This window comes from Esox lucius, chromosome 17, assembly GCF_011004845.1.
Source record: "Esox lucius isolate fEsoLuc1 chromosome 17, fEsoLuc1.pri, whole genome shotgun sequence".
NCBI lineage: Eukaryota > Metazoa > Chordata > Actinopteri > Esociformes > Esocidae > Esox > Esox lucius.
The window spans coordinates 44683706-44711211 of NC_047585.1; the positions used below are offsets into that span (position 1 = coordinate 44683706).

General features: G+C 46.0%; 1 protein-coding gene across 3 annotated transcripts in view; it reads right to left on the minus strand.

The window, feature by feature from the left end:
* Positions 1-16: 16 nt before the first annotated feature.
* LOC105016649 (semaphorin-4B) overlaps positions 17-27506 on the minus strand; it is a 53515-nt gene continuing 26025 nt past the window's right edge. For 2 of the 3 annotated variants that reach the window (XM_029113742.2, XM_020055410.3), the window contains exons 2-15: positions 26086-26545; positions 21256-21416; positions 20940-21002; positions 20752-20850; positions 19605-19716; positions 18708-18824; positions 16484-16641; positions 10061-10242; positions 9488-9638; positions 9149-9359; positions 8390-8505; positions 7664-7821; positions 7459-7550; positions 17-6519 (exon numbers count right to left, since the gene is read on the minus strand). In XM_029113742.2, coding sequence (XP_028969575.2) covers positions 5708-6519; positions 7459-7550; positions 7664-7821; positions 8390-8505; positions 9149-9359; positions 9488-9638; positions 10061-10242; positions 16484-16641; positions 18708-18824; positions 19605-19716; positions 20752-20850; positions 20940-21002; positions 21256-21416; positions 26086-26212 — 2559 coding nt within the window. In that variant the 5' untranslated portion in view covers positions 26213-26545 and the 3' untranslated portion in view covers positions 17-5707. Of the gene's footprint in view, positions 6520-7458; positions 7551-7663; positions 7822-8389; positions 8506-9148; positions 9360-9487; positions 9639-10060; positions 10243-16483; positions 16642-18707; positions 18825-19604; positions 19717-20751; positions 20851-20939; positions 21003-21255; positions 21417-26085; positions 26546-26748; positions 26851-27506 lie in introns of those variants that run through there. The other variant, XM_029113743.2, reaches the window with a different exon arrangement.

A 27506-nucleotide genomic window follows, 5' to 3' on the forward strand; every position in this document is an offset into this window, starting at 1 on the left:
CGGAGTGTAAGGAAAGTGTATTTCAAAACACATATTTATTATTCATCTTAAAAAAAAAAAAAGAAAATAAAGTGCTTTTTATGTACAAAAACATCCACAATATATGATAAAAAAAAAATACACAACAGGTTCATTTGATAAACACATTTTCATGCAGTTTACAGGACCACACATGTCTAATAGTTCAGTCGAATAAGCTTAGTGTACAGTGCTGACACAATAAAGAGGTTGATATTAGTGTTTCACTATTGATTAACAGATTGATTCTGACTTTTATTGTAGCTGTGTACATTCATGATACAGAGAGCTGCCAAAACAAAGTGAACAGTAAGTCACTGGCCAGGCTATACACCCCCTGCTCTTAACATGGTGCTGCCTTCATTGAAATCTCACATTGGAATACATTACATTAGAATATATGTTAGATTATCCCTAACCATGTACACAACCTACTCCCCTTTTTCAAAATTAAAGATATCTAATTCCAAATGTTCCGTAGCTGTAATGACTACCAAGGGGAGTTTCCACAGTACAAATACGCGGTGTGAAGACATGCCCAGTCAAGACATCTTTGTTTTTAATATTTTTTAGGAAAATGTATAGTGGTCATTTTAAGGCAGCAGAAACATTTACAAAGCTTGCATGAGGTGTGTAGCCTCATTGGGCACTGTACTATACATCCCTCTTGTGTAAGAAAACCAATTGTGTTGATTTTAAGCACGTGTCTCAAATGCATTTTGGCAGAAGCTACATACAAATATGTATCTTTTGGCGTTTGACATGTAATGGCAAATGGTCAAGTATTATATTCCTGTACATTTGTCTTTGTGAGATCTAGTAGGACACAGCTATACAGAGCAGCTTGTACTACAGGTCATGTACAGTATCAGTTGACTAAAATGCAAATAATGTAAATGGTCATGAAGGGCCCTAGGCTTGATAAGAGTAGGACAGCTCCCACAGTTAACAGCAGGAAACACAAAGGGCAGATAGATAGGATGTAGAATATTGTAATGGTTAAAGACTGACCAATAACCCAAAGGTTGGTAGTTTGAATCCTCAAGCTGTTAAATGGTGTAGGACGCTGTCATATAGTGTATTGACCCTCTGGGATAGTGTATGACGCTGCCGGATAGTGTATTAACGCTGTGGGATAGTGTATGATGCTGCCGGATAGTGTATTAACGCTGTGGGATAGTGTATGACGCTGCCGGATAGTGTATTAACGCTGTCGGATAGTGTATGACGCTGCCGGATAGTGTATTAACGCTGTCGGATAGTGTATGACGCTGCCGGATAGTGTATTAACGCTGCGGGATAGTGTATGACGCTGCCGGATAGTGTATTAACGCTGTCGGATAGTGTATGACGCTCTGGGATAGTGTGAGACTCTGTGGGGAAAAGTTTATTGACGCTGTGGGATAAAGTTTATTGGCGCTGTGGGATAATGTAGGACGCCGTGGGATGGTGTATGACGCCGTGGGATGGTGTATGACGCCGTGGGATGGTGTATGACGCCGTGGGATGGTGTATGACGCCGTGGGATGGTGTATGACGCCGTGGCATGGTGTATGACGCCGTGGCATGGTGTATGACGCCGTGGCATGGTGTATGACGCCGTGGCATGGTGTATGACGCCGTGGGATGGTGTATGATGCCTTGGGATAATGTAGGATGAAAAGATATGCTCAAACACAGGGTTAGTGAGGGTTTGTGTAATTAACAGGGTGAGCTAGCATGGTAGGCTAGTGTAATTAGTTAACAGGTTGGGCTAATGTAATTAGTTAGCCGGGAGGGCTAGTGTAGTTCGTTAGCTGGTTGGGTTAGATTGGTTAGCAGGATGGGGTAGTTTAGTATGCAGGGTGGGGTAGTTTAGTATGCAGGGTGGGCTAGTGTAGTTAGTTAGAAAGGTGTGCTAGTGTACTCATCTGGTTATCACTGGTTGAGTTAGTGAGTTAGCCCACTGTGCATAGTGGCTGGTTCAGTTAAAAATACCCATGTTGGGCTACAATCAGGCCCGGCATCACTAACACAATTATTCACTGTGGTTCGTGGTGAATATGGCACATAGCTGAAGGGCCAGTGTTTAAAGGCATAACCAAACCGTGGCTTGAACTGTCTCATGGAACAAAACATGAAGTAAGCTTTTAAAAAAACCTGCAGTGTGGACTTTTTAGGTCCTAAATATTTCTACCACAAAACATCTTTCTCCTGTTCCCACAGACAAAAAAACCCAACATTCACCTGTTTCCATAAACACAAAACATCTTTCAATTGGTCCTATAGACACAAAACATCTTTCAATTGGTCCTATAGACACAAAACATCTTTCAGTTGGTCCTATAGAGACACCATGTACTGTATTCACAGACCCCTAGGACAGTTGGCACGCAGTATCACTTTCTGTGCAAGTACTTTGTCAAAATGTAGCAGAGAAAATATAGCCTTGACGTTTGATAAAACAAAATATATTTTGTGGTTTTGGAATATGTGAATTTATCAACACATTAAATAACTGACGCATTCCACAACTCCGTGTACTCATTCTGTGCTTCAGAAAGTCTCCGGTTATCATGACTGGACATCTTTGGAAATCTGTTTGATAAGTCTCATTGATGTGGTTCTATAAGTAATCAATTAGTAGTCATTGCTTCGAAACTAGTCCCTGAATTAATATTATGAAGTCATGTTCTCTCTCAGGTCGACCCAGCCCATAGAGATGGATAAGAGGACTCAGTAATAATATTAAGACATACTCTCTCTCAGGTCGACCCAACCAATAGAGATTATAAGAGGACTCAGCAATAATATGAAGACATGTTCTTTCTCAAGTCAGCCCAGCCCATAGAGAAAAGAGGTCTCATCTGTCCTTTTGAGTCACTATGACGTGCGCACGCTTGGGCAGTGCCATTGAGGGAATCTCTTCTTTGCAACTGACTGATCCCAGTTGGACATGCAAGAGCCTTAAGGAGGGATCAGCCAATAAAGCTGAAGGTCCCACCCAGTTGACTACGTTCAAAACAGTGGAAGCCCTCTATGGTGATGTGTATGCCAGGAAATGTAATTTCTCCTTCAGGTAAGGCTATAATATGGTCCATCCATTCTCCTGTATCTCAGTAGTGTCAGTCTAGGAAGAGGGGTTGTGTTACATGTTTTAGTTGTGTCTGAGGTTGTGTTACATGTTTTAGTTGTGTCTGAGGTTGTGTTACATTTTGTAGTTGTATCTGAGGTCATGATACATATTGTAGTTGTGTCTGAGGTTGTGTTACATTTTGTAGTTGTATCTGAGGTCATGATACATATTGTAGTTGTATCTGGGGTTGTGTTACATTTTGTAGTTGTATCTGAGGTCATGATACATATTCCATGTATCATGACCATCCATTCTCCTGTATCTCAGTAGTGTCAGTCTAGGAAGAGGGGTTGTGTTACATGTTTTAGTTATGTCTGAGGTTGTGTTACATAATGTAGTTGTATCTGGGGTTGTGTCACATATAGTAGTTGTATCTGGGGTTGTGTCACATATAGTAGTTGTATCTGGGGTTGTGTTACATATTGAAATTGTATCAGGGGCTGTGTTACATATTGTAGTTTCACACATTGCTTATACTGCATACAATATATACACAATACATACCATCAGACTTCCATCTGCACTATCAATTAGCAGGAATGCTTGATTGTGATCTGTACATTTCTAATTTGTACTTGTGTTGACCATGTTGTTTTATGTTCTAGCCACATGAATTATCCTATTATTTAACTAAACATACATTGTTTAGGAGCAGCAACACCTGCATCTAGTCTGGCAGAAACCAGCGCTGGCTCCTCCAATCACCTCAGCAAGGTGCAAACAACCTGAAGATATACATAGTACCCTAATCCCTTCCCATTGTGCTTCTCACTTCCATATGGTGTGGCCCAAAGTCAATTCCGGTGGCGTGATCCAAATTCTATTTGTGTGGCCTATTCAATAGTGTACTCCTATGCCGCGGTCAAGAGTCTATTCCTATACCGCGACCAATAGTCTACTCCTATGCCGTGGTCAAGAGTCTATTCCTATGCCGCGGTCAAGAGTCTATTCCTATGCCGCGGTCAAGAGTCTATTCCTATGCCGCGGTCAAGAGTCTATTCCTATGCCGCGGTCAAGAGTCTATTCCTATGCCGCGGTCAATAGTCTATTCGTGTAGCGTGGTCCATAATCTATTCGTGTAGCGTGGTCCATAATCTATTCGTGTAGCGTGGTCCATAATCTATTTGTGTAGCGTGGTCCATAATCTATTTGTGTGCCGTGGTCCATAATCTATTCGTGTGGCGTGGTCCATAATGTATTCATGTAGCGTGGTCCATAATCTATTTGTGTGCCGTGGTCCATAATGTATTCATGTGCCGTGGTCCATAATCTATTCATGTAGCGTGGTCCATAATCTATTCATGTAGCGTGGTCCATAATCTATTCGTGTAGCGTGGTCCATAATCTATTCGTGTAGCGTGGTCCATAATCTATTCGTGTAGCGTGGTCCATAATCTATTCGTGTAGCGTGGTCCATAATCTATTCGTGTGCCGTATTTTTGTGTCCTAGTCCATACTCTTAATCCTGTGACTGCATGGACATTGTATGGTTTTCAAGCGGTCACAGCTGGAGACAGGTGATGTAGTGGTCACAGCTGGAGACAGGTGATGTAGTGGTCACAGCTGGAGACAGGTGATGTAGTGGTCACAGCTGGAGACAGGTGATGTAGTGGTCACAGCTGGAGACAGGTGATGTAGTGGTCACAGCTGGAGACAGGTGATGTAGTGGTCACAGCTGGAGACAGGTGATGTAGTGGTCACAGCTGGAGACAGGTGATGTAGTGGTCACAGCTGGAGACAGGTGATGTAGTGGTCACAGCTGGAGACAGGTGATGTAGTGGTCACAGCTGGAGACAGGTGATGTAGTGGTCACAGCTGGAGACAGGTGATGTAGTGGTCACAGCTGGAGACAGGTGATGTAGTGGTCACAGCTGGAGACAGGTGATGTAGTGGTCACAGCTGGAGACAGGTGATGTAGTGGTCACAGTCGGAGACCGGTGATGTAGTGGTCACAGTCGGAGACCGGTGATGTAGTGGTCACAGTCGGAGACCGGTGATGTAGTGGTCACAGCTGGAGACCGGTGATGTAGTGGTCACAGTCGGAGACCGGTGATGTAGTGGTCACAGCTGGAGACCGGTGATGTAGTGGTCACAGCTGGAGACCGGTGATGTAGTGGTCACAGCTGGAGACAGGTGATGTAGTGTTCATGGAACAGAGGGTGTAGCTGGTCCTGATGCAGGTGAGGCATGCCCCGGCCTGGCTATGTCCGACTCTGCCGGGCTTCCTTCATTACTTGTCTCTCTCCAATACGTCTTTTAACTCGGTCTGTTTCACCGGCATTAAAATGCAGCAAATGCAGCCTTTGTCCCTTTTGAGCCTGAAGGGAGAAGACATCATCACCCCAGAATCTCCCATCACCGGGTCAGTTTCAAAGGACCCGTTCTCTTTAGACTCATTGACTGGGGAAGGATGTGAATAGCGGATGACGTGTGTCTGTGACAGGTCCCAAAGGTTATGTACATATAAGCACCAAGCTGGGGGACATCTGTTGCCGACTGTCATGTTGTTATGAGGCAAGACGTCCCCCCTCAGCTTGGTGGCTTTACACTTCGTCCAGGTCACATCAACTCCCCTCACACAATCGAGTCTTTAATCTCGGAGCCCAGTCGGACTCGGGGTCGAGGGCAAGTGTCCGAGATCTCGACGTGACTCTCTCTTAGATTTAAAGGTCGTCTCTCGGATGCCTCGGAGAAGCTCTTGCTGTTGTCAGGGGACGACTCGTGGGTCGGCGTGGTGAGCGTGGGCGTGGTGGAGATGTAGTTGTCGTTTAGCGTCTGGTAGCCCTTGTGATCAGAGGTCGAAACGGGGATGGTGTTACTGTTCAGAGGCAGGCTTTCCGCTGGCTTCCCCCCCGCCAAGCGGGCCTTCTTCTGTTGCATGCTGGGTCGCTGGTCGCGGTCCTTCAGCAGGGCCTTCATGCTGCCCCGGCTCCTGTAGAGGAGGAGTAGGGAGAAGAGCAGAAGGCAGACAGCCAGCAGGCCGCACACCCCCACCAGCTCCGCCCAGTAGGTCTTACTGTTCAGCTGGGTGGAGGGAGCCTCTTCAGGCAGGATGATGATGCTCTCTACCTGGTCCTGGTTCACTTGGGGTGTTCTGGAGTGGCCAATCAGCGTGGTGCTCTCTAGCTGGGGCGGACCAGGCTCCGCCCTCACGCAGTAGTTGGCCAGTAGCTGCGTGAAGCCCTCCTCATGTGACCAGCACTCGTAGGTGTGGCAGGAGTCTGGCTGGGCCACCACCACCAGGCCTCCATCAGGGGTGGGTAAGAGGAAAGGGCTGGCGCTGGGGGCATAGGCCCAGCGTCTCTTTGCCAGGTTGGAGCGCAACGGGCAGGGCAGCACCCGGAAGGAGTTGGCTGGCAGTGTGATCTTCTGGCACTGGGATACACCTATCAACACACACACAAAGAAAGAGTGTTGTGGTACACCAACAAACACACACACACACACACAGTGTTGTGGTACACCGACAAACACACACACACAGTGTTGTGGTACACCAACAAACACACACACACACACACAGTGTTGTGGTACACCAACAAACACACACACACACACACAGTGTTGTGGTACACCAACAAACACACACACACAGTGTTGTGGTACACCAACAAACACACACACACAGTGTTGTGGTACACCAACAAACACACACACACAGTGTTGTGGTACACCAACAAACACACACACACAGTGTTGTGGTACACCAACAAACACACACACACACACAGTGTTGTAATACACCAACAAACACACACACACACACAGTGTTGTAATACACCAACAAACACACACACACACACACACACACACACAGTGTTGTAATACACCAACACACACACACACACACACACACACACACACACACACAGTGTTGTAATACACCAACAAACACACACACACACACACACAGTGTTGTAATACACCAACAAACACACACACACACACACACACACACACAGTGTTGTAATACACCAACAAACACACACACACAGTGTTGTAATACACCAACAAACACACACACATAGTGTTGTAATACACGGTAACACACACACAGTGTTGTAATACACGGTAACACACACACACAGTGTTGTAATACACGGTAACACACACACACAGTGTTGTAATACACAGACAGACAGACTGACAGACAGGCTGGGAGAAGCTACAGACAGACAGACTGACTGACAGGCTGGGAGAAGCTACAGACAGACAGACTGACTGACAGGCTGGGAGAAGCTACAGACAGACAGACTGACAGGCTGGGAGAAGCTACAGACAGACAGACTGACAGGCTGGGAGAAGCTACAGACAGACAGACTGACGTGTGTGTTGAGGCCCTCCAGAGCGTGGGATGGGGACGGTCTTGTTACAGATTGCACTGGTGTCGGCCTCCTCCACATCCTGCTGCCAGTGGCTGGAACATCATCATCATCATCATCATGTCATCCTTCCATTAGTATTTGGCAATAGAATATGAATACAAATCATCCTCCTCATGAACCACAAGGTCTGAGTGTGTGTCCTCACCTGTCAGGTGGGGCCAGCCTGACGTCCAGACACTGCCTGCCGGTCCAGGCACAGTACGGGTCCCTGGAGAGGACACACTCCCCACAGCCCTGGTAGTTGGAGCAGTTAGCTACCGGAACCTCCACCACCCCAGAGTACGAAGAGATGAACAACAGGCCCTGGAGAGGTCACATTTATACAGTACATTTTTATTTGTGTGTCCTAAGTATTTTTGGAATGATACAATCCTAGTTAATATAACAGACATGTTTTTGGACTGGATACATGCTTAAGTATGTAATCTGATGCTGTAAAACAATGGATTAAAATCCACGTCAGAATATTTCCACTTTCCACAGAGACCAGACATGGATGGACTAAAATCCACGTCAGAATATTTCCACTTTCCACAGAGACCAGACATGCTGCAACACCAACAGCAGTAGGGGCCATTTTGGAAAGCAACTGTAACTAGTTAACCGGGAGTGGTTGACAAAGATGCACACCCATTTTAATTACTTGGCTGAATAGTGTACACTAAAGTTGGATTCCGAGGACAGAAATCAACCCTACTCTAGAACAAAAATAAATATCTAAATCCACAGCCTTCTCTATTGAGCTTGATTTTTTGGTTCTACACCGGGCTAAAATTGTGTCTGCAAAACTGCAAAAGCTGTCAGAGAATTGTTGAGCCCAAACTGAATCAAGCCCATAGAACTGGAAAGATATTGTCATGTATTTTCATACCCTCCTGGCATCCAACTCCATGTGCTGTATAGGCTGAGGCTCTGAGAACAGGATCATCTCCTCAATGATGTGCATCTTGTCGTTGGAGTTGATGGCCTTGTGGAGCTTCCCATCATCTGACAGACAAACCAACAGTTTTAAAGTGTTCATGCTCCAGATCAGAAGGATAATTAGATCCATGGGGGTTTCAAGTGTTTGTGCTCTAGATCCATGGGGGTTTCAAGTGTTTGTGCTCTAGATCCATGGGGGTTTCAAGTGTTTGTGCTCTAGATCCATGGGGGTTTCAAGTGTTTGTGCTCTAGATCCATGGGGGTTTCAAGTGTTTGTGCTCTAGATCCATGGGGGTTTCAAGTGTTTGTGCTCTAGATCCATGGGGGTTTCAAGTGTTTGTGCTCTAGATCCATGGGGGTTTCAAGTGTTTGTGCTCTAGATCCATGGGGGTTTAAAGTGTTTGTGCTCTAGATCCATGGGGTTTTAAAGTGTTTGTGCTCTGGATCCATGGGGTTTTCAAGTGTCTGTGCTCTAAAATTAGAGGGGTTATAAAGTGTTCAATCAGCGATGAGAGTCTTGCACCTACTCTTTCCGTTTTGACTTAACGTGGTTTCGTATTTTGGGGGAATGCGTTTATATATGGGGAAGATGTACTGTATGTATAAGATAGACATAAAAGCCCAGAGAGATTAGGCCTTGGTAGAATGAGTTGGACCTTGTGTTGTGACTGTGCGGTAGTGAGTAGTTCGATCAGTCTCCTGTACATACCGGTCCCAATGAAGAGCACGTCATAGGCCCTCTCCATCCCCTGGACCTTGTGCACGGCGATCTGGGTGTAGCGCACGCTGCGTTTCAGCAGGAGGGGCGAGCTCCGGATCACGTGATCCATTAGGAAATGGTCCTTCACAAAGTTAAGAACCTTGTCGGGCATGTGGAGGGATGACTGGATACCCTGGTCTCTGGCGGTGTTGGTGACACACTGTCGAGACACATTATAACACACCGTAACACATTATAACACACCACATTATTACATATGACACATGATAACAGGTAGGGTGAGATTCAGGGTGGTTGTAGGGTCAGGGTAGGGCCAGGGTTACTCACTGCTCCAGGCCGGGGTTCTGGGACAGGGTGGTTGTAGGTGTACCACTGCTGGGTCTCCCGGTTGACCTCTCTGTACCGGCCACTGAATGCCCGCTCCACCTGGGCCATGGTGAAGGCACACACCGCAGAGCTGCTGGACGCTCCGGTATACCTGGACCACACCACACTGGGATTACACTCCTACACCGCTACTACACACACACTGTCTGAAATCAGGGAACATAGGCAAGTTAAACACTTGGATCTAGTGGTTCACGAGACCCGTCCAAGAACATGTGAACAGGGCCCACCATTACATCACCATTACATCACCATTACATCAGCCCGTCACGCCCTCATAACCAAACGCATCATCTCTTAGTCAAATGAGAGCAGTGGCTTGTTTCCAGAATGTGATGCTGTTTGTGAAGAGGGTGTTCCAGGACTGTGCTGCAGGTTCCGAGCAGTACTGTAGGAACATGTCAATAAACTGTCTGGTGACTCCCGGAGGCTGTGTGATCTGACTCATTAACACTGTAACTGGGAAATAACGTGATCGCCCCAAGCGTGTGTGGGTGTAATTCCCCGCCTCACCACTGGGAGGTGAAGACGCCGTAGAAGAGCGTATTCTCCCAGGCCTCCCCATCGGGCGTGAGAACGAACATGTCCTGTATGATGTTGAAGGGAAAGCCATCATCAGGGAGAGAGCACAGCAGCTGTGCCTTCAGGAAGGTCGTCCACTTCTTCTGGAGGACTCGTTCTCCGCCCTTATCGCCCTGACAACAGAGAACACGAGGAGAGTTCAAACCCTGAGGCCATTCCTTTAACGGCCGCTGAAGATCAGTGTTAGGTCTTATAGGGCTGTTATATCAGGGGTCCACTAAGAGGTCATGGTCATGAACTGAAAATACCGTACATTATTTTCTCCAGACATAAACTGCATATTTACAGTCCTGGCAGAGGCCTATCTGTAGAGCAGAGCTGCTCGGAACCGTCCTGGTATGTACTGTTATAACATTCATATGGACTTCAGTTATTTGAGCTGTAAATTAACAGCTTGTCGTTTTGGCAATATACACCCTTGGGTTAGTAAATCAGTGGTTGTTGTTATTCTATTCTTTATTGTTGCATTGCTTTGGCAACTGTTGAAAATGTTCTTGTCAATAAAGCTTTGGAAATTGAAATATTTAAATTGAGAGTGAGCGAGAGACAGGGAGAGAGAGCGAGCGAGAGACAGGGAGAGAGAGCGAGCGAGAGACAGGGAGAGAGAGAGAGCGAGCGAGAGACAGGGAGAGAGAGAGAGCGAGCGAGAGACAGGGAGAGAGAGAGAGCGAGCGAGAGACAGGGAGAGAGAGCGAGCGAGCGAGAGACAGGGAGAGAGAGCGAGCGAGCGACAGGGAGAGAGAGAGAGCGAGCGAGCGAGAGACAGGGAGAGAGAGAGAGCGAGCGAGCGAGAGACAGGGAGAGAGAGAGAGCGAGCGAGCGAGAGACAGGGAGAGAGAGAGAGCGAGCGAGCGAGAGACAGGGAGAGAGAGAGAGCGAGCGAGAGACAGGGAGAGAGAGAGAGCGAGCGAGCGAGAGACAGGGAGAGAGAGAGAGCGAGCGAGCGAGAGACAGGGAGAGAGAGAGAGCGAGCGAGCGAGAGACAGGGAGAGAGAGCGAGCGAGCGAGAGACAGGGAGAGAGAGCGAGCGAGCGAGAGACAGGGAGAGAGAGCGAGCGAGCGAGAGACAGGGAGAGAGAGCGAGCGAGCGAGAGACAGGGAGAGAGAGCGAGCGAGCGAGAGACAGGGAGAGAGAGCGAGCGAGCGAGAGACAGGGAGAGAGAGCGAGCGAGAGACAGGGAGAGAGAGCGAGCGAGAGACAGGGAGAGAGAGCGAGCGAGAGACAGGGAGAGAGAGCGAGCGAGAGACAGGGAGAGAGAGAGAGCGAGCGAGAGACAGGGAGAGAGAGCGAGCGAGCGAGAGACAGAGAGAGAGAGAGCGAGCGAGAGACAGGGAGAGAGAGCGAGCGAGCGAGAGACAGGGAGAGAGAGCGAGCGAGCGAGAGACAGGGAGAGAGAGCGAGCGAGCGACAGGGAGAGAGAGCGAGCGAGCGAGAGACAGGGAGAGAGAGCGAGCGAGCGAGAGACAGGGAGAGAGAGCGAGCGAGCGAGAGACAGGGAGAGAGAGCGAGCGAGCGAGAGACAGGGAGAGAGAGCGAGCGAGCGAGAGACAGGGAGAGAGAGCGAGCGAGCGAGAGACAGGGAGAGAGAGCGAGCGAGCGAGAGACAGGGAGAGAGAGCGAGCGAGCGAGAGACAGGGAGAGAGAGCGAGCGAGCGAGAGACAGGGAGAGAGAGCGAGCGAGCGAGAGACAGGGAGAGAGAGCGAGCGAGAGACAGGGAGAGAGAGCGAGCGAGAGACAGGGAGAGAGAGCGAGCGAGAGACAGGGAGAGAGAGCGAGCGAGAGACAGGGAGAGAGAGCGAGCGAGAGACAGGGAGAGAGAGCGAGCGAGAGACAGGGAGAGAGAGCGAGCGAGAGACATGGAGAGAGAGCGAGCGAGAGACAGGGAGAGAGACAGGGAGAGAGAGACAGGGAGAGAGACAGGGAGAGAGAGACAGGGAGAGAGAGACAGGGAGAGAGAGACAGGGAGAGAGAGACAGGGAGACAGGGAGAGAGAGACAGGGAGACAGGGAGAGAGAGACAGGGAGACAGGGAGACAGGGAGAGAGAGCGAGCGAGAGATGGGGAGAGAGCGAGCGAGAGATGGGGAGAGAGAGATACAAAGAAGGTACAATGTTACAGCCATCTGTCAAGCAGCATTTGCTTCCCAAATGGTTGGCTATTCACTATTGTCCCTGTTCAAATGTAGTGCACAAAGAAAGACACAGAGTGGCATTTAGGACACAAAAACTACACACAGACAGCAATGCAGAGACAGAACATTCATGTTAGAGGAACCATTAAAACAATCCAAACCAACTGCAGTCCAGACAGCTCTATAAAACCCAACTCAACCCAAGACAGGGCTTTAAAACCTAACTCAACCCAAGACAGGGCTTTAAAGCCAAACTCAACCCAAGACAGGGCTTTAAAGCCAAACTCAACCCAAGACAGGGCTTTAAAGCCAAACTCAACCCAAGACAGGGCTTTAAAGCCAAACTCAACCCAAGACAGGGCTTTAAAGCCAAACTCAACCCAGGACAGTCTTTGAGAACCAAACTCAACCCAAGACAGAGCTTTAGAATCCAACCTGAGCTCTACATACAACCACAGGTGCTTGTTGTTGTGTAAAACCTGCCCCATCATCTTGAAACAGACGTGTCCCCTGGAACTAAAGAACCTGATGGGTCACGGTAATATAATTTACACCCATGTCTCTCCTCGTCTCCCTCCTGATGTGGAGGTGAAGTAACATGGTCTGATGCTGGATCTATCAGTCCATTACAGACCACACGCACGCACACACACACACACACACACAAACACACACACGCACACACACACACGCACACACACACACACACACACACACACACACACACACATACACATACACATACACATACACATACACACACATACACACACATACACACACATACACACACATACACACACATACACACACATACACACACATACACACACACAAACAGCAGAGTAGCCAGCCAGATAATGAGCAGAGTGAAGTACATTCCTGGCTGGCATTCCAAATGGCACCCTTTTCCCTTTATTATGAACTACTTTATTCTGAGTAGTGCCCTAGAGAGGGGAGGGTTTTCTGAACTATGCGTCGGGACCCTGAGAGGGGCCCTGGGCATTCTAGAGGTCATGAGAATACATGAATAATCACACTAAATCTGGGTCAATCAGGACCCTCCACTTCCAGGCCCTCCTCTCTACGAACCATACTGTCACACTAACTTTCTTCAGCCCTCTCGCTGAGCTCCTGCCAACAGGCCTTCTTTAACCCAACACCACTTTGCTGAAAGGCTGAGCTGTACTGAGGTAAATAAAGTTGTCTTAACTTAAAACAGCAATAAGAGAGAGTAGGAAAACAGTTTTTTTTTTTTGCATTTTGTTGGGTATCTGCCCTGCTCAAAAAGCTTTACTCGGGTCCACCCACACACCTGAATAAACAACAGAGGAAGAGAGGGAGCCGAGAGCTTCCAAACGGAGGTGTAGACAGAAACGTCTCTCTCCCTCCCACATGTGAGGACTCTCCAGCCTAATCCCTCCGGCCCAACCCCTCCGGACCAACCCCTCCGGCCCAACCCCTCCGGCCCAACCCCTCCGGCCCATCCCCTCCGGCCCATCCCCTCCGGCCCATCCCCTCCGGCCCATCCCCTCCGGACCAACCCCTCCGGACCAACCCCTCCGGACTAACTCTTGGACTGCTTCCTACTTTGCAGGACTTTGACGTGGAGAGCGACCTGTGCCCACTGTGCAGCCTCTTACTTCCGGGGTTCCCCAGGGCTCGGTTCTTGGCCCTCTCCTCTCTACACACCAAGTATCTTGGCTCTGTCATATCCTCACATGGTCTTTCCTATCACTGCTATGCAGATGACACTCAGCTTCCCCCCTCCCCCTTCCCATTTCCACTTGGATGTCGGCCCACCACTTCAAACATAAGTGACAAGGCTCAGCTGTCCTTTTCCTTTGGTAAGGCCGGTTAACTCCAGGACATGTCCATCATGGTTGACAACTGCACAGTGTCCTCCTCCCAGTGACCCTCGATGACACTCTGTCCTTCTCTGTTAACATCAAGGCAGTCACTCACTCCTGCAGGTTAATGCTCTACAACATTCAAGTGTGACCTTACCTCACACAGGAAGCAGAAATGTTTTTACTTATCCAGGCACTTGTGCTTACAGCACTCACTGAGCTCACATCTGGCTTACAGCAGCTCACTCTGGCTAGGGGTCCCTGGAGGCTAGGATAGCAGTGTCTCTGTCCATTTTTAGAAAACATCCGAAACACCTTTTTGTAGTTTACCTAAAATAGCACCAACTCCATTGTGTGTCTGTGAAACCGGTTTGTTATTTGAATGGTCTATGATCCAGCAATGAGTTTTACCAGTAACTACTTAATTGATCAGCACTCAATACTAATTTGTGTGGTTTATCTAGCCTAGCTCAAGTCACTCTGAACAGGGGCATCTGAAAGATTACCACAACGCAAATGTAAAATGAGAACAGCCTTTAGTAAGCTGTTCCAGTGGCCTCTATGTTTCTTGATATATTGAAATACCAACTTGTGAGATAAATTATTTGTGCTGAACATACTGATATAGCCTTCTATAGCCTTCAAATGCAATAGCCTGGTAGTATAGAGATATAGCCTGGTATTCAAGCAGGGTACAACAAGCTACGGGAGAACTACTATAGCCTGGTCAACTGCTGTTTCTTAGACCTATTTGAATCATAAACAAGGTGCAGCCAACCACATGAGCAAGAAAAATATCTCAAAAAGAGCAAACAACTTGTTTTGCAAGTTGTTTGTCTTTCCCAGCTGCAATTACACCCACCTCGTTGTGTTCAAACAAGTTAGATGCCAAAGTACTTCATCCACATATTATAAGGTAGGATCAAGTTGGCAAACTAAACGTGGCCATATTTAGTGTCTATAAACTTTATATTCTAATATTATATAAAAAACAGAAACTCTTCTACAATGTTGTGTAAAGCCTCAGGGAGTGTCTCTGTGTCAGGGAGCATTGCAGAATGTTATAGAGCTACAGTGGGATGTTATAGAGCTACAGTAGGATGTTATAGAGCTACAGTGGGATGGTATAGAGCTACAGTGGGATGGTATAGAGCTACAGTGGGATGGTATAGAGCTACAGTGGGATGGTATAGAGCTACAGTGGGATGGTATAGAGCTACAGTGGGATGGTATAGAGCTACAGTAGGATGTTATAGAGCTACAGTAGGATGTTATAGAGCTATAGTAGGATGTTATAGAGCTACAGTAGGATGTTATAGATCTACAGTAGGATGGTATAGAGCTACAGTGGGATGGTATTGAGCTACAGTGGGATGTTATAGAGCTACAGTAGGATTTTATAGAGCTACAGTAGGATGTTATAGAGCTACAGTGGGATGGTATAGAGCTACAGTGGGATGGTATAGAGCTACAGTGGGATGGTATAGAGCTACAGTAAGATGGTATAGAGCTACAGTAAGATGGTATAGAGCTACAGTAGGATGTTATAGAGCTACAGTAGGATGTTATAGAGCTACAGTAGGATGTTATAGATCTACAGTGGGATGGTATAGAGCTACCGTGGGATGGTATAGAGCTACAGTGGGATGGTATAGAGCTACAGTGGGATGGTATAGAGCTACAGTGGGATGGTATAGAGCTACAGTGGGATGGTATAGAGCTACAGTGGGATGTTATAGAGCTACAGTGGGATGTTATAGAGCTACAGTGGGATGGTATAGATCTACAGTAGGATTTTATAGAATGTCAGTGGATTTTGGGAATATAGAATGTCTTATCCAGTGGATTTTGGAAAGGAGATCAGGAGTGTTTGCAACTAAAACTGAACAAGTCCCGTACACTATCGTTCGCTATGTCGGAGGTGAGGATGAGAAAAGGCCATCATCCGTGGAATGAATCTCTCTTTGTTGACGCCCACTTATACAGTCAAACAAAAGACTGAAACTAACAAACAAACACATTCCACCACCCACACACTGGGCAGGATTCCACAGAACTCCACTCACACACAGCATTGTTGACACTGCTATGCATTTTGTCACCCACACAAACTCACATTTCTAGAAAAGTGAAGACCAAATAATTTAAAGGATGTTGAACCATATGAAAACAAATGAAATAATCACTTCATTTGTATACCATTTTTCCCTAACACTATAATTAAGCCCTCGCATATACAGTTGCTGAACCTACATTTATTTTCTTTCCCCACCAGATGTGATGACACGCAGGCCAGATCCTCCTCCCGTTGACCAGGAGGTCACATGTACTGCCCTCCCCCTCCTCCCTGTTGACCCCCCCCCCCCTCTTACCTTACAGACACGGGCGATGCGGGACACTATGGTGTTGTCAAAGAAGTCAAACTCTTTTCCCGTCTCACTGAAGAAGAAGTAGACTTTGTCATCATCACCGACCGGGTTGCCGAGGGGCTGGCTCTCCTGGAGGTGGGCGGAGCCAACGAAGGAAGGATCTGTCAAAGGTACAGAAAAACGCTTTTTATATAGGCTTCTGAGAGTGTAGGTCTAACTTTATAGAAACAGGTTTTATAGAGTGTGGGTCTAACTTTATAGAAACAGGTTTTATAGAGTGTGGGTCTAACGGTACAGAAACAGGCTATATGGAGTTTTGGTCTAACAGGATAGAAACAGGCTTTCTAGACTGGCAGTATAACATGATATAGGTTAGGAAGGAATTATTGCCCTGGATTTTAGGTTGAATCCTGGATTGCCAATGAGCCAGAGGAAAGAAGCCTCTTGTATAATAGCAGTCAGATGCTGCTAACTGGGGAGTCAGATGTAAAGACCCCAGTCCCGAGGTGACCTGAGCAGCAGGACAGCTGGAGAGTCGGGGGATACATGTGTTTTTCCTGATAGCACCACATGTCACTCTGTTCTACTCTGCTGGTGGGGCGCCATTACAACAACATACTAATGACTCCTGCTATCAGGGCTTATCTGTAGGGCCCTTAAAGAGAGGCAGAAGGGAGAAAGAGGTGGAGGGTTAAAGAGAAGGCAGGGAGTTCGGGTTAAAGATGGAGGTTTAGGGGTAAAAGTAGAGCTGGAGGATGACGAGGAGGTGGAGGTTCAGGGCTCAAAGAGGAGGTGGAGGCTCAGGGCTCAAAGAGGAGGTGGAGGTATAGTGTTTGGCTCAGCAAATGTAAACAATCTCTCACTACACGCTCCCCTGTATGTCTCCCCGCACCCTCGTCCGTGTGTCTCCCCGCACCCTCGTCCGTGTGTCTCCCCGCACCCTCGTCCGTGTGTCTCCCCGCACCCTCGTCCGTGTGTCTCCCCGCACCCTCGTCCCTGTGTCTCCCCGCACCCTCGTCCCTGTGTCTCCCCGCACCCTCGTCCGTGTGTCTCCCCCCACCCTCATCCGTGTCTCCCCCCACCCTCGTCCATGTCTCCCACAGGCTCGTCCATAGGCCTTGTATATATGGGGTTAATTACTTCAAACGGTGGCAATTTAATTTAGTAATACACTGACATTGCTAAACTGGGAAAAACGACATTGCCTTCATGTTATTAGATTACATTGCTGTCAATACTGATTACATTGCGGTCATTGCTTAGTGAAACTAACATTAGTTCTCTCAAATTCAGTGGACACTGCAGTAATCTTACTTTAGCTAGTAAGATTACTAGCTTATTGTGACAGCTTCCTTTATCAGTTGGACACATCTACCCACAAGGAGCTAGTCTTTCTTCTCGGTGAGGCCATTAGTTTGCTTTAATTTGAGGGACTTCACATCCAAATTGGAGGAAGGGTTTAGGAATTACAGATCTTTAATAGGTAGCCCCCTCTTTTTCACGAGACCAAAAGTAATTGGACAATTGACTCAAAAGCTGTTTCATGGACAGGTGTGGGCTAATCCTTCATTATTTCTTCATTAATAAAGCATGCAAAAGGTCTGGAATTGATCCAGGTGTGGTATTCACATTTGGAAGCTGTTGCTGTGAACCCACAACATGCATTCAAAGGAGCTCTCAATGCAAGTGAAATAGGCCATCCTTAGGCTGCAATTTATGTTTTTATCCATCAGGAGATAGCAGGAGCATTACGAGTGGCCAAATCAACAGTTTGGTACATTTGGTAGATTCAGTCAAATTCAACAAAGTTGATTGGACGGCGCTGAATTAAAGCTGAAAGTCTGCACTTCAGTTGCATCTTGGTTGTTTCATTTCAAATCCATTTTGGTGCCAAACAGAGCAAAAATTATGAAAAATGTGTCAGTGTCCAAATATTTCCATACCAAACCGTATGTAATTAGCTAATTAAGTAGCTGTAGTGTTTGCGAGTACACACCATCAGTCCTTCCTCCAATTGAGGCAAGCCCCGCCTCACAGTGATGTTATTCGCTAAATTTAAATGATGACAAAGAAATGTATTAGTCCCTCCCACAAGGCCAACTTTGTATTGGTGTTCAAGGCTTATATGCACTATACTCAGTAGCCTGGGGACGAGGTATGGGTTAAAGAGGGGATTGGTGGATTGGGTTTTAGGGGTAAAGTTTAGTATTTTCTTTCAACTGTTCACCTTGGAGCCAGTTGAGAGAGTTCTCCGTCTTTAGGGAGGGGCCTCCACCCAGACTTCTGTAGATGACTGGCTCATTACCCTGGAAGTTACTGACCGTGCCAGCATAAAGCTCACCATCTGAAACACACAAACACACACACATTTTAAAATACTTTATTTTGATCCACAAATAACATTGCACAAGAACAGTTAAAGAGGAGGATATCTTAACACATAACTCCGCTCTTAATCTAGGAAAGAGAAATAATGGTTTAATCTAGCATCCATCTAATGATCAGAAAGTATTTAAAAGGTCCAGTCACATGATTCACTGTAGGGAACATTATGTTTATATAAGAGTATATAGGCTCTGCCAGCATTCATTTCTCATTCACATTTTTTACAATAATTTTACCAGCTAAGTATGCCACAAAAAGATTATTTACAGCAACAACCTGGCAGCAGTTAAGCAGTTAAACAGAATGACTGGGTATTTTACCTTGTCGGCTCAGGATTAGAATCAGGGGGATTACAAACAATATAAACGTGAATTCCTATATTGAACCTCACTGAAGACTGCAGAGCAACACTGACTACATGGTGGTCACGGTTACTTGCCTCACAAAATAGTTTATTTGGAAGAATTTGTCCCCCTTTTCAGAACATTGATGAATTACTCTGAGGCAGATTCCTCGACCTGTCAAGTGTTGTTAATTTGCTGTTTTTATGATTGTGAATTATGATTGTGATTTCTGAGAATAATTATATTTGTTTTATGTTGCCTGTTTTTATTCTGAAATAATGACTTGCTGCTGCTTCTCTTGGACAGGATGCTCTTGAAAAATGTTTCTAATCTCACTGAGCCTTTCCTGGTTAAATAAAAGTTAAATAGAATAATTTGGTAGGGTCCCAACCCACCCACTATGATGGCAGTGGACTGGTAATCCGGGTTGAAAGGGCAGCGACTTCGCCCATCCTCCAGAATGATCTGTCCCCTCTCATCCCGCTCCAGAGAGAACGTGGAGGTGTTCTATTGGACAAGCAAGACAGGCAGAACATCAAGACAATCATTCAGTACAACCAGATAGTTTGACACGGAGACTGAAACATATGATAACTTCAGAGCATTAACTTAGTATTAAGTTAAACTTGCAGCATTAACTGTTGAGCTCTAACCAGATTAGTTATCTAGGGAAAAACACATACAAAGGATGATGCTTAAGATTTCGTTTTGTTAAAAGAGCTGCCTGCAACAACTACAGTTCCAGTCTGAGCTCCAGTCAGTTCTGCCTCTGGTCCTTGTCAACAAGCTGAAAAAGAACACATATATAAACGTGGGAGGAACCTTTGTCCCTTACCCGATGTCCCTGTTCTGACCCGACGTCCCTGTTCTGACCCGACGTCCCTGTTCTGACCCGACGTCCCTGTTCTGACCCGACGTCCCTGTTCTGACCCGACGTCCCTGTTCTGACCCGACGTCCTGCCAACACTCCTCATTCCTCAGCTTGTATTATTATTATTATTACACAGGTGACGTCAGACAGCAGTGTTGTGTTGGGATTGATACGGGGGCTCTGCTAGCCAACCGGCTGTTTGCCTCGCCTACAGAATTTAATTGACATACCGCTGACCAGCATCCCTCCCAATGTACGAGCATGACTCCCTATGACTCCCCATGACATCCCCTCAAAACCAAAACATTCTGAGCCGAGACACTGTGAACTTGTTTTAACGTAGAATGACCCAGCTACACCAGACCTCCCTGCGGAGTTGTCCAGTCAAACACCACCAACAGAAGCCTCCCCATGTGGCCTCATCTCAGGCCGCCACACTGGAAAGCTCAACATCAAACGGCACATTCACGCCTGATAAGAGGATTGGTTCAAAAGCATCGACATTACAATTCAATGCCAGGAAGCAAGAAACAGACAGAGAAAAGAGAGGTGGAAATAATCAAGCCCCAGGACTACGCGGAACTTACTATGTAGGAGTAGATTTTTTTTTGTCTGGTAGTGGAGGAACATACTACGTGGGAGTAGATATCACCAGTAGTGGAGGAACTTACTATGTATGCGCAGATGGGGCTGAATGCGTACGTTCCACACACATAGAGATGAGTGCTGTTCAGGGGCAGGAGGATCTTGATGTAGTTGACGCAATCAGTCTGAATGTGAGAGGAGAGACATCAGGCCAGGATTGTTTAAAAAAGCTGTTTTACAGTGGAGTTCTAAAACCACGTGAGGAGTCTTTTACCTGGAAGCTTTTCCCTTTGAAACTGCACTCCTCTCTCTTCCTGGTTGGGGTTTCCCATGTCAACTGAAGAGGAATGGCAACAGAAATGAGAGAACGCATGTAATGTGTATTGTGTCAAATCATAAAATGAGTGAAACAGTCAAACTCTCTCAAAACAATGCCCATCTGATAGCGGTCGACCATTTTAGCCACAGCACAAACTATAGTGTCACTTTAAGCACAGTTCGCAGGGCAGGATGTACGAGCACAGCAGGCAGGTGCTCTCTGGGAGTTATTCCAGAACGTTCCGGCCCTCCCAGACAAACGAGGTACGTACATTCCTACTGAGGGTGGTGGAGCTGATGTCCTGGAGGCGCAGGGCGAACAGGGACTCTCTGGCCCCCACGTACAGCGTGTCGTCATCCAACCTCAGCAGCAGAGACGTGTAGTTAGACACACCGTCCGCCGAGAACCTCTTGGCCGGCCTCTCCAACGCATCTGCAAGGTTACGGGAGAACAGAGGAGAACACGGGGGGAACCAGGCTGTAAGAACGGAGGAGAACACGGGGGGGGGAACCAGGCTATAAGAACAGAGGAGAACACTTGGGGAACCAGGCTGTAAGAACGGAGGAGAACACTTGGGGAACCAGGCTGTAAGAACGGAGGAGAACACGGGGGAAACAAGGCTGTAATAACTTGAGGAGAACACGGGGGGAACCAGGCTGTAAGAACGGAGGAGAACACAGAGGGAACCAGGCTGTAAGAACGAGGTGACACAGGGGGAACCAGGCTAGTTGTGCAGTCAAAATGGGTTGGTTCCTCTATATGGCACAAGCTAAAATCTGTTCTAACCCTCAATCTAACTACAAGAGAAAAAGCTGCACCACATGCCATGAGTAACAGAGGTGCATATGCATCTAACTTTTTGAGAGAGACTTCCTCATCCACGCTTTTTGCATTCTTTGTGTCTCAATAAATGTTTTCCTTGGATCCACACACTAAACTGTAGAAAACAACCTCAGCTTAATGGCCTGGCTCATTGCCTCTATCAACTTGTCCAAATCGATTCCTGGCTTGTTGTTGAAGTCGTAAACACTAATATTTACAGCAGTATTATCCTTTACAAGCTTTCCTGTACATACCAACAGAAAATTTAACTAAATGTCCATAACTTAAGAGCCAAAAATGAAGTTAATCTGCTGCAGTCCAGGTGGGGCATTGGCCTGTTAGTCAAATGGAGCTAATAAACTGTAATAAATGTTTACAAGCCAGGCCTTAATCTGTTCAGCATGCTCATAAACACATGGTTCATCTAAGACCAGCGGGCGTTGAGACTAGACGCCTATCCTCCTCCTCTCTGATGAAAAACAACACAGCTGAAGGAACCACATCATATCCGATATTGAAGACCATCATCCCTTTCTGGTAAAACATGCAGACATCTGGACTTAATGAGAGAGCGCGAGGAAGACGGTGAGAGGTGACAGGGTAGGGAATTAAAACACTTCCTGGAGTCATTCAGGGTTCATCAAAAGATTTGTCAAAGATTAAATGGCCCTGCAGATTCATTTACAGGTAAATCAAATCTGTAAAATGTCCTTTATTGTTTTCTGGTAGAAAGCCAGCTTAGTCCATCTTCAATGAAGCCAGTCTTTACAGCATTTAACCAATAGCAGACAGGAAGACCAGCTATCTTGGCTGTCAGCCGGTCGGACCATGGAAACTGTTCTGAGCCAGTCAGACAGCCTTTGATTCAGCCAATCATCAATCAAGTCAGCCGGCCATCCAGCCAACCAGGAACAGTCCATCTGGATGTTAAGTTTCAGACCAACAGAGATGCTAACAGATGCTAACATCTCTCCACATCAAAGCAGTGGTTTTATGATTACCGGCCCGTTTCCTACTCCAGCTGGGTTGAAAGCTAAAGGAGACTGCTGTTATTACTACTGAAAAGGAGACTGCTACTGCAGCTTTCATCTTCTGCCACTCTGGGGTTCATTTCAGTTCCTGTGTGTTTTGACGCGTCCACATTTGAATGCTAGAGGCCAGTTATTCTTTTGCTTTGCAACCCAAACTCTGGCCACACCATGCCCACTCATGTTTGTCTTCTCTGCAATTAGTCTGGATCGGAGTACCTCCGACCCAGACCACTTCACCAATTCATTCTAACTGCTTTGAGTGGTCCCTGAAAGCCACGCGATGTGGACGAGTAATGCAGCATTTTGAAAATATCTGGCTTTGATACTCCGACTGGTTAAAGATGATCCTGTCCCTGAGGACTTGGTTTGTTCAACACCCACCCGTGACTGGTTAGACTGAAGTATTCAGCGAACAGTGGGGCAGCCAAGGAATTTGAGTAATCAGGCAAGTAATTTCCCACATTAACTCCAGATCTATCACTTCTGTTCAGCTGTTCTGATGGCAGGGGGACCCTCTGGACTCCACCTCCTCACACCTCCCATCTGAACAGGATGTACCCTCCTCATCCTCTCGCCTCCTCTTTTCTCCCTTACCCTCCACTCTCCTTTATCTCTTCTCCACCATCTCTCCTCCTTTATTCACCAGCTTTCACTGCATTGATGCTAAAACAAGATACTACAGTAATTATCTATGGGACACACACAATGGTGTTTTATAGAGACTAGTGTTCAGGTCGACTGACATGACCAATGCGCAACTCACCATTGCATGAACTCAAAAACTATCCTGGAAAGAAATCTGCTTTCCAAGCACCAAGATTATTTAAAACCCAGAGCTTTCAACCAGACCAGTCATTCCCTTTACGTGCCAGTAGCTGCCAGTAACAAGTGAGTGTTTGCTGAACATTAAGCAAACACAAACAGACAGAACAAAGCTAGTTCTCAGACAGCCCATCATCGGATATATATAAAAATAAATAAAACCAGCTCTTTAGATGGCGTCATATTTAGAGTACAGAAATCTCCTCTTCTAGTTGAGTTTAGACTTGAATGGCGGTTTAGTAGGTCCACCCTCCACCCAGCCACTACCCAGCCTGCCAATAAACATGGCCCACATTTACTACAACAACATCAGCCAAGTCAGAAAGCCTGCTGGGGCCATCCGGGACAGAGGGAGGAGGGAAGCTAGAGGGAACCGACAGGCACGATGGATATACATCCCAAGCCTGGCTGTTCTGATCTCCGGCCATACTCCCCACACTATGACATGGTAACACACTGCACTACAACACTGACTGATTCAGCTTTGATCTAAAAGTGTACAAGCCGTGCAGACTGTGTTTTACAGAATAGGCTCAGAACCTAATCCACACAGATTATTCTATGGTCTGGAGGACATAACATCCACAATGAGTCGGAACCCCCTGCAACAGATTATTACGTTTTCACCTTTAAGAGCTGTTAGCTGGGGTTAACAATGGGTACCTAAGGAGATTAGGAGTTGTGAGCTCTTCAGAGCCAATTCAGAGACATGCAAGTCATAATGGAACAATTAATGTTTCACCATGCTGTAAAAAGAAACCAAGCCAGTCCAGCTAACCTGTAATTAGCTTAAATTACAATTACTTAATGTTTTATTGTTTTGTAGATTTATGAACAAATGATTGGAGGAATGCAATTACACTGACACTGTGATTGGAGGAGTAGCATGAATATCACCATCCCTGTGACAATGTGATTGGAGGAGTAGCATGAATATCACCATCACTGTGACAATGTGATTGGAGGAATAGCATGAATATCACCATCACTGTGACAATGTGATTGGAGGAATAGCATGAATATCACCATCACTGTGACAATCTGATTGGAGGAGTAGCATGAATATCACCATCACTGTGACAATGTGATTGGAGGAGTAGCATGAATATCACCATCACTGTGACAATGTGATTGGAGGAGTAGCATGAATATCACCATCACTGTGACAATGTGATTGGAGGAGTAGCATGAATATCACCATCACTGTGAGCTTCCCAGGTCCGGAGTTAACAACATACTTGTTGATTGATAATATCTCTGTTAATACTACAACACTGTATTGCCAAAAGCATTTAATCTTCCGTTATTGTAAAAACATAAATAAAAGAACACTGACCCCAGTTTGAGAACCAGGTAAGCTACATAAAAAACCAGTGAAAAATCTGAGTACCTGTTAGGACGCATCCTTTTCTGGGAACCTGTTTAGCCTCCTCAACATTTTCCTTGTGGAATAAGACACACGGGAAATGCAGTGAAGGGCATTGTAAGGATTTCTGATGACACTATGATTCATGCCATTGTTCGATGAACCTCAGTCTTGGATACAGGTTCAGACAGGTAGAAACAACCTTCATGGTCCAACCAAGAAGGCAATGCTCCTTTACTACTCCTCCTTGGAGGTGCCAACGGTCACATGATCAATCGCCAAGCTCCAACAAAAACACGGTTACTGAGAAGTGACCTCACCTTGTCTTAAAGAGACATCGCCCTGTTTTAAAGAGACATCGCCCAACCAATCCCAATTATAATAAGGCACAGTTTGGGGGAAGTAATTTGGGGTCTGATGCACTGATCTGTCTGAATCAATAAGAAAGTGTTTGTTAGTCTTATTTTGACTTGTAAACCAATGATTGGTTGGCAAGGTTAGACTACTCAGAGATTTCAGATAGATGATCATAAGTCCAGAGGGGCTCTTTAAAAGACTAATTACAGCAGTGATGTGTTCCCAGCTGCTCTTATGTAATCCCTCAGTGACAAATCTTACTATTTGGACTATCTTTGTTTCTCCATATGTTAGCTACTAGCTAGCTGTCTCAAATCAGCTCTTGACTACACTACTAGCCCTCTAAGCAAAAGTGCCATAAATTAACCTGTGAAAAATGAACACTAACAAATACACAACAAAAATCCAGGAAATATTTTTATCCTACTTTCATTGCCTGGCAGCAAGTGGCTGTATAAAGTTTGTTACTCTTAAAGTAACATAGTCATGACTGACTACAATAGTTAGCCAGGTCTGATTATGTGAGAGTTATTCTTTAAATTAAAATAAATATATTATTATGATAGTGTGAAAGTTGATCGCTCTCAACAACATGGTTTTAGTGCCCTATATATAAATAAAGAATATTTGAGTATTCTGTAAATAAAAAAAATTATGAAAGTATCATGTGACCCCCAGTCAAATCCCCTATTCTGTGACTTACTGTATGGAAAGCTGATGCGTGGAATAACATCATCCTCTGACGCGGTAACTGCCCCGACCCATTCAACCAAAAGCAGAGCAGCAGCCAGGAGACAAAGCCCAGCCATTGGCCCGGTTATCGTCCACATGGTGTAACTCCGCCCAATCACAGAGCTGCTCTGTCTGTTTGTCTTCACGACACTGTGGAATTCATTAAACACAACTTGTTTGTCTTTCTCTGGACATGCTGAAGGAAGGTGGAGGGTTCAAGAAGCAGGAAGTTGTTAGATGACAGTGTTCCTTCGTCGTTGCGATTGGCCACAGACTTTTGGGAGCGGCCCTCTCTCTCTCTGGAATGAATAGTGGGAGTCTCTCTCTCTCTGTAGTAAGCAGTGTGATTGGGTCACATCTACATGTCATATGGTCCAGTTTACATTCTCTCCCCTCCGGTCAGCGGGCATTGAACAACGCCATGCTGGGATCTGCCAAGATAAGAACAGCATAATCAGTCAAAATAATAGTAAAACATACTGTATAAGTAGTTTCATCGAAAGTAACTTTCACAGACATGCCTGAATATATTGTACATATGGGTGGCCCTGGGAACTGAATCCACAGCTCTGTGGACACATACAATAAACATGAGCCATACTGGAGCATATTAATTTGATAAGAATTGAACTACCGGTCATAGACGCTAAAACACAGAGAACAGCTGGAGCACTGTGGGCCGTAAAGTTCCATGCAGTCTTCATAGCGGAGAAACTAGATGACAGAAACACAGACCATCTGAGAGGAGCGGACACCTCAATCACACAGTATCTGGAGTTAAACCACAGTGTGTCATCTGTCCTAGTAAAACTGGTGTGTGTATCTAATTCATCAAACCCAACAGATATGGCAATTACCTATATACAGTATCTGCAGATACCACTTATAATCGTTTTTTATAACCAAATTGTGATCCATAGCCTGTAAAGATCAAACTAAATGAAGATTAACAGAACACACTAAATGACCATTAATTACATGTTAGAATGACCAGTCAATAAGAAAAACGTATTTGTCAACTACATGATAACCACCAAAAAGCAACTATACCATCTATAAATCCCAAAGTCAATACAAAAGGCATCAGTTCAGTGTAGAGTCGTGCTCATAGGTTTGCATACCATGGCAGAAAAAGATTGGAATTGATTTTGAAAAACTGTCTTTTATTTCAGGATAGTGATCATATGAAGCCATTAATTATCACAGTTGTTTGGCTCCTTTTCAAATCATAATAACAGAAATCACCCAAATGGCCCTGATCAAAAAGTTTTCATACCCTTGAATGTTTGGCCTTGTTACAGACACACAAGGTGACAATGGCAATTAAAGGTGAATTTCCCACACCTGTGGCTTTTTGAATTGCAATTAGTATCGGTGTATAAATAGTCAATT